This window comes from Vanessa atalanta, chromosome 26, assembly GCF_905147765.1.
Source record: "Vanessa atalanta chromosome 26, ilVanAtal1.2, whole genome shotgun sequence".
NCBI lineage: Eukaryota > Metazoa > Arthropoda > Insecta > Lepidoptera > Nymphalidae > Vanessa > Vanessa atalanta.
The window spans coordinates 3159339-3178428 of NC_061896.1; the positions used below are offsets into that span (position 1 = coordinate 3159339).

Genomic DNA, 19090 nt, shown 5'->3' on the forward strand with positions numbered 1-19090 from the left:
GAATCGTAAGGTTACAGTGTTGAATTAAACGTTAAACTAGCCTAGTTAGGAAAGTAGATTCTACCGAGATGAACCGGTAAGTAACTCAGTAGTTACTCTTTATCACCATTTTAATTATAGAGTATGTACAGAGTACTAATATTTTGATATATATATGTGGTATAATAAGATATTTAATTTAATTATTTTAATGTTGAACCTCCTTATTAGATGATTTATTTTTTATAAAGATGATATACTAGACAGTTGTCAGAGAATATAAGAGAATGTAAGACGTGTCGATTTTAAATCCAAAATTATTAAAGAAATATTACTTTTTAAAACGTTTCACTCACAATAATCCCACATATAGACATATATCCCGCCTGGAAATCACTAAATAGAAAGTCCACGCTTTTTTATCTTTAATATAATCTTGTATAGATTAATTGAGATAATAATTTTATAAATATATTTTTGTAACTAAGAGCATCTTTTATTATGATCCGATCGTTAATACTTTTAGAATGAGTTCGTGATTGCAATGTTGCTGTTTGCTCTTTATTTTATTTATTTATTTTTATTTAAATGCTTTATTGACCGCCATAAAGTTAATGGGACAAAAGGCGGACTTAATGCCTGAAGGCATTCTCTGCCAGTCAACCTTTAGGTCAAACAGAAAAACCATGAAGGCGGTAATTAAAAATTATTTAAAAGTTAATTAACAATATATAACAATATATACTTATATAATACTACATTAAAAAAAAACATATACATACATATCCATATAGTATCTACAGAATAAATATTGATATATACTGTCTATCGTAAAATCATATATATAATATAACAATAGTTAATTTAATAAATAGTAGTACATAACAAAAATCATAAGAGCTAGGGGGTAGAGGGTCTTTAGATAGTTGTGAGAAAAAATACGCAAATTTATTTAGCATTTGCTTTAAATAAGCCACAAAATTCTGTGCAGATACAATAAATATAAATAGATTTAGATAAGACAATATGTTATGACTAAAAGTTCTTTTGAAAATATCTATTGTATCTGTGCGTACTATTTTATCATCTTGATTAAAATCAACGTTAATAGCTTTGCACATTAATTTATATCCAGGGTATTAGTATAGAAAAGACTTGTCGTTAAGTTTAGTTTGTAATATATATTTTTATTATATTGTGTTATAGATATTCATTGAAAAATATTATTAGGTATTTTTTTCGTTTTAATATCGTCGTAATTTAAAAAAAAATCACTATTTCACAATAATGTTAAACTTATTGTTATTCTTTAACGTAATTTTCGCTTTAAATCTAAATTCCGTTACAAATTTCCCTGACAATCGCGAAATAACTGAATCTGTCCCAACAAATAACGCGTTTCGTGAGATATTAAACATCCTAGTACATAAGACAATAACAATAAATACCTTATCGCAGACAACAAAATTATACGCTTGATAATATTGGACAATTTACCTGAGAATTTTGTTTATCAAAATATTGAGGATATCTTTGTCCAAATACATTTAACATAAAACTTAACGACAGTGTTTTCAACAACATCGTTGCGTATGTAATAGTAACTTCTTATTACTGAAACTAATTAAAAATTAAATTAGCGATTCAAAACAGAGATAAAAACGAACGGACGTTTAATTTTAAAATACGAATGACAGATTTATATGTTTAGATATTTAAAATACACTGTATGCACGTACTTTGTTGTATGTAGTCACACAAGTTCAGGTGGAGTATCAGTTGTCAGGAGACATCAAATATGTCGGAAACGTACCTGGGGGCCAATTCTAGTTACTTGTAACGGTCACGATACGATCCCGATACTATTCCGATTCAATTTTAAATGTTATTATATTTTATTTTACACCACAAACATAATATACAAAAATATTAGAACAAAAAATATGTAAAAAAAAATTTGATGCGTTGTACAACGGGCGGACTTATGGCTAATTAACCCTCACTTCCAGACAACCCAAAATATTTCACACAAAAATAAACCTCAATGTATAGCTTAATCGTAACTGAGAACTAATTCTATTGATGTACATCAGATATGATACAATCCCGATTGTATCCTATCTAACTTCGAAACCCGCTACTCCAATGCGGGTTGGTGTATTCACTTGTTCACGGCAGAATTTCGTTGAAATTAGACACATGCAGGTTTCCTCGTGTTTTGTTTCCTTCGCCGCCGAGCACGAGATTAATTATGAACACAAATTAAGCATTTAAATTAAGCATGACAATTTAAGATTAAGAAGTACGCGTTCTCACCACTGGTCCATCTCGTCTCGCATAATTGTTTGTTTTAAAAAGGTTAATTTGTTACTTTGTATGATGATGGGAACTTAAAATAAATAAATATACAAGCTTTCTTTATGGTTCTGAATTAGGCATTCATAGGTAGTCTCGGAAATTGTTACAGTGTATGTGTTCTTCTGAGAGCATTGTCAACGTAGTGTATTACTTGAAACCAGTTTTAATTGGCTTAAGAACCCAACATCATTACGATCGCAGTGCACATGGTACTCGTGAATATTGAATCTCTAGAAGATTGGATTTTTACTACCGTATTTTCTCTTTGTTTGATTGATCGCCGGGCTAAATAATTAGTGGCTAATTCTAGAGACATAATAATCCGTTTGTTTGACAACTGTATTAAAAAATAATTGTCTTTATTAATATTAAAAGTGCGAAAGAAACCCTATTTGGTCAAACCACTGAATCTAATTTGATGAAATTTGGTGTGAAGGTAGCTTGAACTCCAAGAACTACTATGCCTGTCTCACACCTGACGACTAACCCCTAAAACGCGAGCAAAACCGCGGACGACACCTAGTCTTCTTTATGTATTTAATTGTTCTTTAAACCAGCTATTTAATATTTTTGATAGAAACTGTCAATATAACCAGCTTTGGAACAGCCTGATGGAATAAAGTCTAAATCTTCTCCTAATGAGCAAAGGAGGCCCAGTGGGACATGTGCAGACTGTAACTTTTTTTGTTTCGTTTAATAAGCGATATAGTTTTGAACACATTTTGATCAAAAGTATTCCTTTTTTTATTTCATTTAAATAGCTGAGTCAATGAAGTGACTACGAGTATGTAGTTTTTGTAAGGTTTATATAAAAATATGTCCTATAGCAACACCGATACGGAACAACAACGGCGTCCCTTTCATCGTGGTCAGAGTATCAGAGTACTTTAAAAATAAACATTTCGCTCTTTTTTTCTAAATACAAAAACACAAATTTGTTTTATCAACCAAGGTTTATTTCTCGCAACGTGTTTATATAAGCTGTTGTTTACTTTTTGACAATTTTGTCGCATGATTCTAAATTTATTAATACTTACTAGCTATACTAGCTATCCATCCTGTCTTCGCCCGTGTAATATAAGGCTCTACCCAAAAATATTGAAGAGCAAATATAAAAGGAAAAAATATTGTTATTTTCAAGCCTCAGGTGTTAGTATCAAATATCAAAATTGGTTTAACGCATAGAATACAAACGTAAATTAATTTTTATTTATCGAGATACTTATGTTCCACAGGAGACAGAGTTTCTCTCGCATTTAAAATACTTATAGATGCTTCTTACGATGAAATTATTGTTCAAAATATGAAGTATTTTAGATATAATTTAATAATTAATAAATAATTACAGGCTCTATGTCCTTTCATCACAGTCCCCAAGATCAGTGGCACATTGGAGATGTAAGGAATCGTTAAAATTTCTTATGGCACCAATGACGATGGGCAGTAGGGACTACTTATCACCAGATGACCCATTTGCCAGTCCGTATACCAATGTTAAAAAAAATTGATTTCTAATATTTATTTCTTTATTTACATACATTACATTAACAGCCTGTAAATTTCCCACTGCTGGCATCCTCTCCCTTTGAGAAGAAGGTTTTGGAGCATATTCCACCACGCTACTCCAATGCGGGTTGGTGGAATACACATGTCTGAGAATTTCATTGAAATTAGACACATGCAGGTTTCATCACGACGAGATCTTTCACCGCAGAGCACGAGATGAATTATAAACACAAGTTAAGCACATGAAAATTCAGTGGTGCTTGCCTGGGTTTGAACCCGCCATCATCGGTTAAGTCCAGTAATCATCTCGCCTAAATCTCGAATAAAGATTGAATTTGAATAGCTTTTTTACGATACATATATCATATATTGGTCGTCAAGTAAGATCGCCTTGTGAGAACGTATTTTCCATACATTTGGGCACCAATCAATAAAATATATCTTTATATATGTGTGTACAATGACATTTAAATCATATTGACGTAAGTTATGGTGTAATGTTATATACTAAAACCTTCTCCTAAAAGTCCTGCAACTTCTGGTATAAGCGTTATCAATTTTGGTTAAGCAGTTTTTTTTCGGTTTTACTAAACGAAACGTCTCTTTTATAATTTTACATAGATGCGCCCTCAATACAGAGCGGAGAACGCGACGATAAAAAAATGTGGTCAGTACACACGCACTTGTACAGTCGGGGTAAGAAAAGGTTCGTCACCTTAAGGTCTATTTTCGTGTGCTCAGTATGCGCGATAATCTGCTTTACCGATTGAGTATGACATATTGCGTCGCAATGTACACTATTTTGAACCTAGTTATCATACTATATTAGTTTAATTTTGTATGCAGTTGTCTGTTTAGTGCTTTAGTTTCAAAAGGTACTAAGAGTTTACGACTTGATAAAGGAATGAATTTGAAAACTGACGAAGGTTTTCTTACTCAGACTGTACAATAGTATCACGTTTGGCGACTGTCAAATATATCTTTCGTACACACAGAGATAAATAATTTGACTCGTTTGTTTTAGTTATTTTGCCGTGCAGCACTCTGTCTAGATACATAAAAAATCTAAACCTCAAGTGCACCTAAACCTAAAGTACTCTCCAAAGTACTCTCAACCCTTAGTTAAATGAAAATATAAAATAAATATAGCATTAACCGAAAAAATACTTTAACAAAACTTGTACAATTGTTAAACCAATGTATATCAATATCAATTTTCGAACGATTTATTTTTTTAAGAAACTAGAATTTAAAATTGAATAAAATATTTCTCACGAAAAAATAATACGACGTCGAAGTTTATTCAAGCTCAAAAATTTATATATACTTGAAAAAATAGTTAACATTTTATTATTCTTAAATTAGCTTTTACAACGAAAGAGGTTTTATATTATCCTAAATTAACAATATTGCCCCTAAAGGATCGTCTAAAGGGTTAGTCTAAAAATTGATATCGTACCTTATTTCTTTTGACTTTGTTTTAATCATTCACTTGGGTAGGTATCTATATATAATGTTCATGTCATGTCATGTAAAGTCGATCTACCAATTAAATAAAATAAATACATATTATATAAATATCAGCTCGCTGTGCACACACACCGTCTTCACCGCGCGCCCATTTTATACATCTTCCTTTCCCGCGCTTTTGCGATGTGTGTCACTCGAGATGACAGATGCATAAATATACAGATAATATATATTTATATAAAATATAAATCTAATGCTAATGAATATGTTATTATAGATCTGGGTACACTACACTGCTGACGACTGAGTTCTGCTGCATTTGCGGTCAAAAAATTAGATTATTTACCGATGTTGATACGGCTCGCCTAGTTTATTTCAGTTACTTTCACAGTCTAATGTCCTACGGTATTATGCTTTGGGGTAACGCAGCCGCTATCCATACTATATTTGTGCTGCAGAAGAGAGCTATTCGCGCAATCTATAACCTAGGAGCCAAGGAATCATTAAGGTATAAATTTAAAGAAATTAAGATATTGACTGTTGCTTCTCAATATATATTCTGTAATGTTTTGTATGTACGGAAAAATATTAATGTTTTTATGAGAAAATGTGATTCTCATAACATTGGTACAAGGAAGAAACACAGTCTTATTACTCCTGTTACTCGACTGCATAGAGTCAGTAACTCTTTTGTGGGGCAATGTCGTATACATTGCCCCACAAAAGTTTGCCTTCTACAACAGGATCCCAGAAAGCGTTCAAAATGCTTCTGTTGCGAAATTTAAAAAAAATGTTAAGGAACGCTTGTGTGCGAAAGGTTACTATACAATTAGTGAGTTTATGTTTGATAGCACACCTTGGGAATGTAACGATCGCCTCCTGGCTGTTTCTATTCAAATACAATTATGTATATAAATAATTTGACGTAAAAAAAAAAGACACGCTGAGTTTCTTTCGCCGGTTCTTCTCAGGTCAGGGTGTTTCCTTTTCCGAACCGGTGGTAGTGTTTAATTTGACCATCAATAAGAAAATACTTCTGTATCGAATTAAGGAATTTGAGTTTGAGTTTGTATATAATATGTGGCGTAATTACAGTTCGTTGATATTCAAATATCGAAAATTATCACATTTCAAATGTAATAACATATATGCATTAAAATTCTTTATTCAACATAAAAGCATTACACTTATTCTACCGCCTAATGTACCAAACCTTGTAGCGTAATCTCTACATAATAGGATGTAATGTAACGAAGTCGCTTCCCTCTGTCTGTCTGTCCCTGTGTTTGCTTAGATCTTTAAAATTACGCAAAGGATTTTGATGCTTTTTTTTATAGATAGAGTGATTCAAGAGTAAGGTTTTTATTTATAACACATGCATAATATAGTAGAGAAACACTGATAATATTAGGTTTATAATATGATGTCGTAAATAGAAACTTTTTGCGCATACATTGCCAACGCTGGCTGAACCCTATGAGATAGATCAAGAAAAAAGTCCGCGATGGTGTATGGATGGTCTATCTCTTAGGGATAACCCACAATAACCATTTTTTATCCTTTACTTTTTACGAGAAATAATGGCTTATTTTCGAAGCGATTTTAAGCAATACAGCATTAATCCTCATCAAATTAAGTACCTTAAATACATTGTGCATTTAATATATCAATACGGTTCTACACAGCACGTAATTAAAATGAATATTTTCGAAGATATTACAGATTTAAAATGCAGGACATAGCGGTTCGTATTGACTAATGACAGAAAGCCGTGAATGTTGTGTATAATGACATTCTTTAGTATATTTTTTATATGATAAAAAAAAGAGTACGTGATCGCCTGTCACTGAGCCTTGAATTTACTTTTTGGCGCGAAGTTTAGATGCTACGGACATACAACTTCTGAACCATAGAAAATATACCTGCCGATGCTGATTTGGCTTTACTTAAAAATTGACCGCGAAACTGAACGAGGTTCGAAACATCAACGCCAAGTATTCCTATACTACTTACGACTGCTACTACTTACTTACTTTAACGATAGTTATTTTATAATATTTATAGAAGCCGAGTTGGTCAAGAGTTTAGAATCATTGAATTTAAGCCGATTGCTGGTTTCGGTCACTTACGACTGAGGTTTGATATGCTTTATTTATGTTATATAATTCATCAAAATATCTTTAAAACGGCTTTACCTGTTTTGTTATGTTTTTATTAAGCCTTAAGCCGTATCTTTTGCCTAAGTTTATGCTTGTTTAGTTCCTTTTATTATTATTAATTTAAGAGTGTATTACTTTTTATTGTAATTCAATAGTGCTGTAAATACCTGTAGTGGTGTATCACACTGCATTGGTCCGTGTACTTTTGATTGAATTGTTTTTGTGTATATGCCGATGGTGTTTCAAATAAATAAATAAATAAAATAAACAAATTTACCTAGCATTCAGCAGTAGCACTTCAATGTTTGCGGAACGTAACGTATGATTTTGCCACGTAAGAGTCGCGTTTCTGTATTCGCACGTGGCTATGACAGTGCTACAGTATTGAGTACTCTGTAATTACAGTACAGTATTCTGTGAGAAGAAACTCAAAACTCACCACAGAACACGAGCGTAAAATTTCAGGTGTTGATATGAGACATAGACTATATTCATTCTAAATCTATAGAATACACGTATCAAAATGCCGCTACACTGTTAGTCAGTTCTTACAGAATCGCACTGCAGGTGTACGTTTTGTATGCGACACTGGATCAATACATATAACTATAGTATATTCCAATGGAAATAGTAAAAAAGATAAACAAACTTTAGATTTAAGTTTTTCATGAGGTTTGCTAACAACTCAGCTACGTTGTGCACGACTAAGAGTTTATGATTAATATATCTTTATTTATAATACAAAACTATTACACTTAACTACTTATTTTCACTTTAATTTTACTTCCTAAATTCCCATAACAGTTTCGTCTTAGTTCAAAACGCCATTTTTTCGCAAGTCCATAGTGAATATCATAGATTAATCAAGCTACAACCAATGATATCGCGTCAATTTGCTGTCAAATATTGTTTTTTTCATGTTTGGGTCATGGCAGCCCGTGCAACTGTCGTGTCAGTTGAAGAATCTATTTAATATCGAAATATCTCGATTATATGAATTTTGCGGATATGTTTTGTCGACTAAAAAAAATATTATTTTTTAAAGTGGATACGGTTCAAAGTCAAAGTCAAAGTCAAAGATCTTTATTCAATATAGAAATGTTTACACTTGCTTATTGATTGTCAAAAATCTACCACCGGTTCGGAATTTAGCACCTCGGACCTGAGAAGAACCGGCGAAAGAAACTCAGCGGGATATATTTTTTTATTTTTTTTTAACCATTTTCCATGTAGGTACAATGATAAGTATATTTTAGTTATTTGAAACAGCCTGGAGGCGATCATTTAATTCCCAAGGTGTGCAGTCAACTAAAAAGTCATTAGTGTTGTAATATCCTTTAGCACACAAACGCTCTTTAACGACTCTTTTGAATTTTATAATTGAATAATTTTGAACGTTTTCTGGGATCCTGTTGTAAAAACGTATACATTGCCCCAAAAAAGAGTTACTAACCCTGTGTAATCGGGTACTTGGAGTAACAAGTTTATTCTTGTTCCTAGTGTTAATACAATGTACGTCACAATTTCTGGGAGAAATTTCAATCGGGTCTATGGTAAACCTGCACGAAATTATTAATATAGATTTTATAATAATGTATTTAAAATCGAAACGTCTTTTAATACTTGTATATAAGATAATATAACATAATGCCGAGATGGCCCAGTGGTTAGAACGCGTGCATCTTAATCGATGATTTCAGGTTCAAACCCAGGCAGGCACCACTGAATTTTCATGTGCTTAATTTGTGTTTATAATTCATCTCGTGCTCGGTGGTGAAGGAAAACATCGTGAGGAAACCTGCATGTGTCTAATTTCAACGAAATTCTGCCACATGTATATTCCGCCTACCCGCATTGGAGCAGCTTGGTGGAATATGCTCCAAACCTTCTCCTCAAAGGGAGAGGAGGCCTTTAGCCCAGCAGTAAGAAAATTTACAGGCTGCTAATGCTAAAAAAAAAATAATAAATGATAAATATTGGACAATATCACATAAATTACTCTGATCCCAATGTAAGTAGCTAAAGCACTTGTGTTATGGAAAATCAGAAGTAACGACGGTATCACATACACCCCGACCCAAGACAACATAGAAAACTAATGAACTTTTTCTACATCGACTCAGCCGGGAATCGAACCCGGAACCTCGGAGTGATGAACCCATGAAACCCTGTGTACACACTACTTGACCACAGAGGTCGTCAATATTACAACAACTGTTTGGATTTGTACGAATTATATCGGATAAAATTAATATTACGGAAGATAATATTATTTATCTATATAAATAAAATGTTCCTAAGCCGTTAATCCGATTGTTATGAAAAAATATGATGAGTTGTTTTGTGTACACCAGGGAAAATTTGTTATTCAAACGTAATAAATACCTTAATTCCCCAAGCAAAGCCGGGTACTGGGCCTTACCTTCCTAATTATTGGGATAAACTAATCCCAAAGATTGTTTGATAAAAACACTTATTAATATTGCACTTTTCTATATGGCTAAAAATATAAATTTACTGCAATATTTAAAAAAATATATGTTACCCTATGTAGTGTACACAGATCTGTAATAACATAATTAGTATTATATTTATATTTCATATGAATATATATTATCTGTGTATTTATGTATCTGTCATCTCGAGTGACACACATCGCGGAAAGCGCGGGAAAATAAGATATATAAAAATTGGCGCGCGGGGAAGACGGTGTGGGTGCAGAGCGAGCAGATATTTAAATATAATATATATTTAATGTAACTTGTAAATCGACCTTACATCTGAACATTACACCCTACACATTAGTATGTGCATCGTTACATGCTATTTTCAGCACAACCACGGCACAGCCTACATGGTTTTGAGCTTTACTACAATACTTAACTACATATTAAAAAAAATCTCCTGCCGTGCCGTCTGTCTGTATGCGAGAATCACAAAACTACCGAACGGATTTTTATACGGTTTTTACCAATGGATGGAGTGATTGCCGTAGCTGTCGGAAAAAAATATGCCGAGCAGAGATATAATGTATATGTTTAATTCTAGCCGTGTAAAGCCGATACTGGTAGCTAGTTTAATAATAAGTGTTTCTGCGGTCACGGCCTCTCCGGCAGGCAGCGCCTTCCGGCCTCTGGAATTTTGCCCGTCCTACTATCCGTTGCAATAGAATGCCACCAAAGCATTCACGCATCGTTAATCCGATTGGGATGAAACTTTACGCTGTTGTTACTGGCACTTGCACGAAGGTTTCTAACATCGTACCGTATAGTAAAGGTAGTATGAGGAGCACAAGATTCGACGTGCCAAATATCCCAGTTTGTCACGAAATTCCAATTTTCTTTGGTCCTGTGGAAGCCTACCAATTTATAAATCCCAAAGACATGACGCTGTAGCGTTGCCAAATGTTTTCATATTTGGTGCGCATCACTGAAGTCTGTAGTCGTGCCGGATAAATTTCAAGATTATAACGTTGGGTTATGTACTAGTTTTAAAGTGAAATAGTCAAAATTTAATCATCACAAGTGCAATATAGTGCACGCTGCCATACTACGGTACAATGATTAACAGATGATGTTTAGATAAGAACATATTCCACTTCGAATCAGTAGAGCTGAAGACGTTTGTCTGTTGACAAACGAAATTTAAGTACTTTAAAATCGAGTTATTATAAAACATTTATTTGAACTCAAGATGACTTACATGACTTAGAATTTTTTTCTCTCCACTGAATTGTCTTCCTTTTTTTATTTTCAACGTATTAAATACATTTGTAAAATTTTCCTACTAGTAACGAATGTGATGAAGGAACGAATGAATGGAGTAAATTTCAATGACCTGATCATTAATCATGGTAATATTTAATCCGAACTTCCCACGTAATATAATATTCATAACTATCGGTGATTATAGTCCTGCCACTTCGAAGAGTAGCCTCGCAGCATAAGTTTTAATGAAACGCGGTGTCGATACCAGATTACGTGGTTATACTGTGCGAGCACCGTGACGTAGGAATGGTTGAACATGGAATATAAAGTTATTTGGATATATATCATTTATTATTTTAAGTATTTACATAAGAATTGTTAAAATTATTTCCTTAAATAAATACAAATATGAATTAAAAATAGTTACTGTATAAATCTTGACTGCCTGGAATGATGGCAAGAATTGATGGTAGCATTTCCCCGTCGAATCGCAAACCTCTGGGCAAATAACGAACCCGACCTCCTGTCACCAGTGGAGCCAATAAGTTATTTAGATAAATATATTCTTAAAAATTATAAGTAACGAATTTGTTTAAATTAATATGTGCCGTATCACTTATATATGTAGGGTATCCCAAAATTGTCGATAATTTTGAAGACGACACAACTACAGGTCATGATGACTTAGTATCTAGGATACCAAAATAAGACCTTTAAAATGCGTACTCACTATATCTAGTGCATGATTTGCCCCGTTCGCTTAGTGCCTTAATATACATATAACCACAGATCCCGAAATTATCGGTCCTAATCCCAGATCGAGCCGATAAAAAGTTTAATTAGTGGGATTTTCTATTGAATTATCAGTATAAGTGCTTAGTGTACATACCGTGCCTCTGAAAGTGCGTAAAGTCGTTGATCCTGCGCCTGAACACTTTCCGATTGTGTCGAATTGGCCGTCCCATTGGATTATAAGAGTCAGGGAAAAGAGAGTGTACCTTTGTGAGTGCACTATATGTCCTGCATAGTTGGCTAGTCTTCCTCGAGACTGGTTGCTATAGGATATATACTAAAATAAGTTGTTCTTAATTTAAATTAGTAACTATTCTTTGTTTTCTATTGTTTTTACATGACTTGTGATCTGTGCTTCAATAAAAGAGTTAGTCTATACTGAAATGGTAGTTTCATTAATAATCGCCGTGGCCGAAATCGGTCAGGACGACATTATATAATTGTCATCATCTGTGTATGATTTAACCATCACTTCTCGCATTAGCTTTTTTTACAATAAGTAGGTGGCAAATAGACCGCCTTATGAAAACTAGTCTCCTCTACCTAAAAACATCGCCCATGATAAATATTTTTTTGTATATGTTTGATTAAGTTAACAACGTTATTCAATTGGAATGCCAATTTAAATTTGAATAAATAAATCTCCTAACGAGAATCTAAATTCTACTCCATATTAAATTGTTATGTGTTTATCAAGAAACAGTAATCCGAAGCAATATAGTGGTGACCCTTTACCATCAGGAGGTCTATTTGCCAATACGTAGGCAACGTATAAAGTGTAATAATTTTTTTCAATATAAATAGGCATTTATGGATCATATAAAATACCGTCTCCATAGAGCTTCTTACTCCGAGTTTCTAGAAAGTGCTTCAAAGTTTGAACTACAATAATCAGTGAAATGGGGCACCTCTTCCATCAAAGGCAAGTTTAGTATGCAGTTCCTCGTAAATAACTAGCGAAATACCATTTCAAGTCCAACGTTAAAATGAAAAAAAAACGTCTTTCAAATTGCAAAAATTTGATTTTTGCATTTATAAATATGAATCCAATAAAACTAAAGTTTAACCCATGTGGTTTTTTTTTAGTTATGAGATATATAACATTTTTTTATACGACACGCAAACTCTAGGCCTAAATTTAGTACAAATTCTTTATGCGTTTTTTCTACTATGACCGAAAGTATTAGTCCAAATGGTATTCAACGCATTTTTTTGTCACAATAAATACTTATAGACATTAAAATAAGCATTAATATTGTGTGAAAAATGCATTAAATAAAATCATACGTTGATTTTATTACATTTTAAGTAACTGGATGTGGTAATAAAAATGGATACTTATCTTTGATTGTATTCAATGCGTGTACACTATCCGAATACGAATACACGCAACATGCACGTAGTGTATGCGTGTATTCGTATTCGATGGTAACAGTTATTATTACGTAAATACGGCTTTTGTATTTATTACTCTTAAAGTACAAGACGCACGTGAAAAGGCCTTAATTGTAAAATTGGAAATGATTTAAATGACTCTCGCCTATGATCCGAGCTTTATTTCCACTAGCGATCGTAACTTTGCGGTTTCAAAGGCTCACCAGAAATAAAAGGCAAGCCTTGGTTTGACTCAGAAAAAAAAAAAGTAAAAGCGATCAGAAAGCGCTTCAAATAATCGACTCACTGCCAACGTTCATTAATTCATCTTTTCAGATGTCATTTATAATGGTTTATTTACAAGAGATAAAACTTTTATACTTTACACAAGACATTGGCTTACTATATTAAATATCTAATACATACTTTATTACCAATACATTGTTAAAAGTGATTTTTATCACTTTCGAATTTTGCAACGCAATGTAATTTTGCAAATCAATCAAAATATATATATAATATATAATCAATTGAAGAAGGAATAAAATTAAGACCTTTCAGTTACGTATTCCTTGCCGTTTGCTATATTTTTTCACTACAATCACTTATTGTTTAATAATACACCACTATTCCTCTCAACTATTGAGTTTCTTGACGGTTCTTCTCGGTAGAAACTACTTCTCGAAACGGTTGTAACTTTACATTTAATTCAACGCAGTAATAAGGTGATTCAAAAATGTTTTAATTAGCTCACTTGAATATTTTAATTTATGATCCACTTTAATTTTACTTCCAAAGTTCCGTTAAAGAGCTTCGTCGGCATTCAAATTTGTCAGTTTTTCGCGAACCCATAATGAAGACCATAAATTAAATTATTCAAGCTCTCGGCCAATTATATCGCATCAATTCGACGTCAAATGTTGTTTACGATTTCATGCGATTTGCTAATAACTCAGCTGATTGTGCACTACTAAGAGTTTATGATTAATATATCTTTATTTAACATACAACAGTACTACAGTTAACTACTTATTCCACTTTAATTTTACTTCCAAAATTCCGATACCAATTTCATCGACGTTCAAAACGGCATTTTTTCGCAAATCCATATTGAATATCATAGATTAATCAAGCTCTCAATATCACGTCAATTTGCTATCAAATGTTCCTGTTATTGTTGGAATAGAGTAAAAACATATACACTTTAATTTGACTTCCAAGTTCCGCGAAATATATAATGAATATCATAGATTTTATTATTCAAAACCTCCACCTCACAACTCCACAATTATATTGCGTCAATTATATGTCAATATTGTTTATTTGTCTTTTCTCCTTTTCCGGTACAACAGACCACAGATATATATAAAATGATTAGCAGCGGTAAAACGATCGTGGACTTTTACAATTCTGGACGTTAACTATCGGGAAATAATTGCTTTGAATTATAACGTCTTATAGTGCAATCAACAATCACAGGCACTTTAAGCCTACTTTTTGCAAGGCTCAAACATGAGGCAATGAGGTGTTATTGATAGCTATTCCTCACAGTATACAAATTTGATGATCTGAATTTATACGAGTATGTGGAAATGCTTACCGATATAAATATCGATATAAATGAGATTTGGTATGGAGATAGTTTGAGTCGCGAGGAATAACATGGGCTACCATTTAAAATTCACCCCTCGAGGGGTTTAAATGGGGGGTGATTTGTGTGCCATAAATAAAGTTTTATAAATAGCTAGAATAAAATATTGTATATTATGTGCGTTCAATGTGAGTATTTTTTAATATTCCAAAATATTTGATAATTGCATTTAAAACAAATTAATATTCTATATCGCATAATTTTTAGTATGGCAATGTATGCGGCTATGTATATGTTTTTTAAGTTTTCTTACCTTATTTTTATATACAATACAAATATAGTTTACCTATATACTACCTACTCTACACTAGATACATAAAGAGACATCTAATGATATTTATCTAAATTAGTTTGCCTTTATGTACAGTAAATAAAAAATAGTGTTAATATTACCATTGCGTAACAGATGGCATCGTCAAGCAAAATTTAAATTTATGTACATCAAATACAAAATAGTATTAATATTGCCATTGCCTAACAGATGGCGTTGTCAAACAAAATTTAAATCAATCATTCAAATATTTTGTTTATTAAATTTGTAACTTTTAAATCTAGTTAATAATTATAACTTACTTTTTTTTTATGTACTTTTAGGATGACTGCTATTTATTATCTGTATACACTTTATAAAATTTCTTGTTAAATAATATTTCAAATGTAAAATTTTGTTATTATCTTTTGAAAATATTAAGTAGGTACTGGTTAATTAAAATGGTTTCAGTCCAGACTAACTGTAATTTTAAAATAAATTACATACCTCATATCACTAATACAACTACTAAAACTTTTAAAAAAAATCTAGCTTGTAATATTGAAAGTAAATAAAGGGAAAAATAAATTTATTATTTGAATTAATAATAAATAAATAAAAAAAAAAAAAATTAATTACGAGGTACAGCAAAATTTAGTAGTTGGAAAAATTTAACCAATTTTGTTTCCTTACGAGAAAGTGCTCCGGAAGTCATCATATAAATATATTCTTTCAACCCTACAAAATTAATTTACAAAACAGCAAATGTATTTCCAAAAATAATGTATTATAAAGAAAATAAAATAAAAATTTAAAACAAGTTTAATAAACTCAAACCAAAACACAAAACAGTTTTAAAAAAAATAAAAATTAAACTAGTAATTCTAGTTTTGAACGATATTTTTTTAAACTATTTTTTAAAGTAGTGGCGAAAATAAATAATAAGTAAAATTAACGTACCAAAATGCAGTTCTTTAAATGAGAATAATAGTTTAACTTTTTTTATATTTCCAAAAATACCATCTCGTAAATTCATATTAATCAAGTAATATTCTAAATATGAGTTTCAAAAGCAAACCTCCACATGAATCTTCAAAATATAACACTAAAAAAGTAAAATATAATCCAGTAAAATAACCCAAAAAGTAAATAACTTCAAGAATATAACTTGTAAGGAGAAATAATCTTAGTTGTGTGTGAAAATAAGTGTCGCCTGTAATTACAGCACCATTTAAGCTTGTACAAAATATTTTTTGCATAATCTTAAACTGTGCATTATAGTTTCAGATTAGTTTTAATATGTGCTTTGTATCAAATAATAAAACTAGACTAAATTTAAAATATACTAATTATGGTATAAATAAAACAAAATTATATCAATCTAAATTTATTTTAAACCAAAGTATCTTCCGATCTTATGTACTCTCCAATATCAGCTTGGTGGAATGCTATAGTCGCCAGTGGATCTGCATGTCTACACTCTGTAGTTGATCTTGCTACTACACCAAAACCTATTGGTATGTCTGACATTGTGTTTATAACTACACCTTGATGTTTTGGTGTATTTTCTGTTATTCTTCCTAGTCCTGAAATTAAATTAGAGATCATAATTGAATAAAGTCATGTGACAATGTATATATAATGATAAATTGTTTGTACAATATAGTTGTGTTGTTAACAAAAGCTCCATCCCACAGAAGAAGTAATAAAAAATAGGTTTCAATACATATTAAATAAGTAATTTTGTATAATATTTTTTTATTATATATATCCATTTGAAAATATCTGCACAATACTGCCCAATTATAAATCTTATAAATTTTACTGCAATATAAAAGAATTAATGATAAAGAAATATATTAAATTAAAATTGGCTTATTTTAACATAAAATGTATGTAATTGAAAATAAAAATATATAACTACTGTCAAATGTTAGCTTAAGGGGTAATTTAATTTCCGAGCCACTGATAGATGTTTGACAATCAATAAGTGAAATGCCTCTATATTGAATAAAAATTTTGAGTTTGGCTTTGAATAATGGTTTTGTTAGTAAGACCATGACATTCCCGACTAATAATGTAAAATAATATCTAATTTTAACACACCTTCGAAGTCCCAAAAATAATTATCATAGAAGTACATTTATATGTAGAATAGAAAATAGCTTACCACTCTTAATAACATGGTTTCCATACAAGAACTGTTGTTCAGCCGATGGCTTCACCCATATCTTATAAGGTGCATACGGTGCTATATACGTCAATGCTGTTATATGTAACCTAAACTTATTCGTTTTAGTAAATTTTCCAAAACATGTACCGGCGGATATTAAATGGTCAGGTTTGACTGTTTGTGCGAGTTGTAATAACCTTTCAGATATATAATAAACTCTGTCCTTTTTTTCTCTAAAGCAATATGTTCCATCCGGCCTGTCTATTAAAAGTTTCACGTTTACACCAATACTGCAAAAGATAGATTATTTTATAAAAAAGATTACACAAATTTCAAATATCGAATGCGCTTTAAGGGAACAATTATATTACACAGTGGCACTATTAAAGATTTGAAATATATTATACTCACTATTTAGTCAATTTTTCAAATAGAACTCTTGTTCGAGTTTCTGATAGAACTTTCATTTTAATTTAGTTTACAAAATATCTTATAACTAAATTACAAAACACTATAAACGCACGTGTGTCGTGTTGATTTAAAATATATGAAAGGTCAATGTCACCTATCTTGTGTGTCAAAGTTGACGTTTTCGTTTTTTAAGGGTATACACAAACGGTATATAGATTTCGTTAAATAAGATAAGGTAAGAAAAAAACATTGTAATTAATGAAAATTGTATTTGAAAAAAAAAGAAATTATAATATAACTCAAACTATTTTAACTAATTTCAATATTTATAAACGGATTTCCCTTTTTTTATCTGTAAGAACTGTTAAGATGAATGATCAAATCTCCGCAAATCATTCTATGTTCATTCACCTCAACCTTAAATTCATTCAACTTCGTGTTGGACTTGGTGACGTACGGTGGTAAGTGAACTTTTCTCATTGTTTACAATATATTCTTAAAAACTTTTATATAACATAGAATACTATTACTTTATAAAGGAATGTGTTTTCTGGAAACAGTACTGTATATCTAAACAAATTTGCCATGTTATCGTACTTTTAAATAAGTTTTTATACGTGTTTTTCACATCTGTTTTATTTCACGACCCTGAAACAAAACAAGTAGATCACGTGATAACAACAAAAATTCGAATATTATAATTCGAAATAAATAAAAATATATCTAATCTTAATTGAAATAAAGCATGACATCAATTATTTTTAATGATATTTAGAATCAAGGGGTGTATTTAATAAATTAACATTAAGAGTATTTTTAACTTCCCTCTGTAGAATTCAAGAAAATACTGCTACTCAATTTTAAATTTTATAACTTCCTCGCGTAAATAATAAACATTTGCTAATAGAATTATTTATAAGCTATTTAATATTCTAAAACATCCTCTTAGTAAGATTTTCTAAGAGGAAGTATTAAATTTCTGCTTGCATTTCTGAAACAAATTAATTGCGATCTTATTCAGGGTTTTATTTCCTAGAAAAAAACCGATTACTCAGAAATTATTTTGTCAACGCTGCTACTGAACAGTTATTATTATGAAATATTGGTAGTTGTAATAGAATGTAATCAATAGAAGAATCAATTTTATTGTTCCAATGGTCGCAAGTTCGACTCCTTGTTTATGAGTACATTGCCATTGTTTCAAATAGCAGTGCGCTTCATGTATTTATTATCTTCCTTTTTTAAAGAATTCATGATTCA

The 19090-nt window shown here is 31.3% G+C and overlaps 2 protein-coding genes across 2 annotated transcripts in view; one reads left to right on the forward strand and one right to left on the reverse strand.

The window, feature by feature from the left end:
• Positions 1-16617: 16617 nt before the first annotated feature.
• Positions 16618-17967, reverse strand: LOC125073921 (60S ribosome subunit biogenesis protein NIP7 homolog). Its single transcript, XM_047685030.1, has 3 exons — positions 17831-17967; positions 17417-17709; positions 16618-16832 (listed from the first exon to the last, which is right to left on the reverse strand). The coding sequence occupies exons 1-3, from the start codon at positions 17884-17886 to the stop codon at positions 16639-16641; spliced, it is 543 nt and encodes a 180-aa protein (XP_047540986.1). The 5' UTR covers positions 17887-17967; the 3' UTR covers positions 16618-16638.
• Positions 17968-18234: 267 nt separating this feature from the next.
• The window catches only part of LOC125073906 (calpain-A-like), a 54896-nt gene continuing 54040 nt past the window's right edge, over positions 18235-19090 (forward strand). The window contains exon 1 of the mRNA XM_047685001.1: positions 18235-18291. The gene's annotated coding sequence lies outside the window, so the exon portion shown is untranslated. The remainder of the gene's footprint in view (positions 18292-19090) is intronic.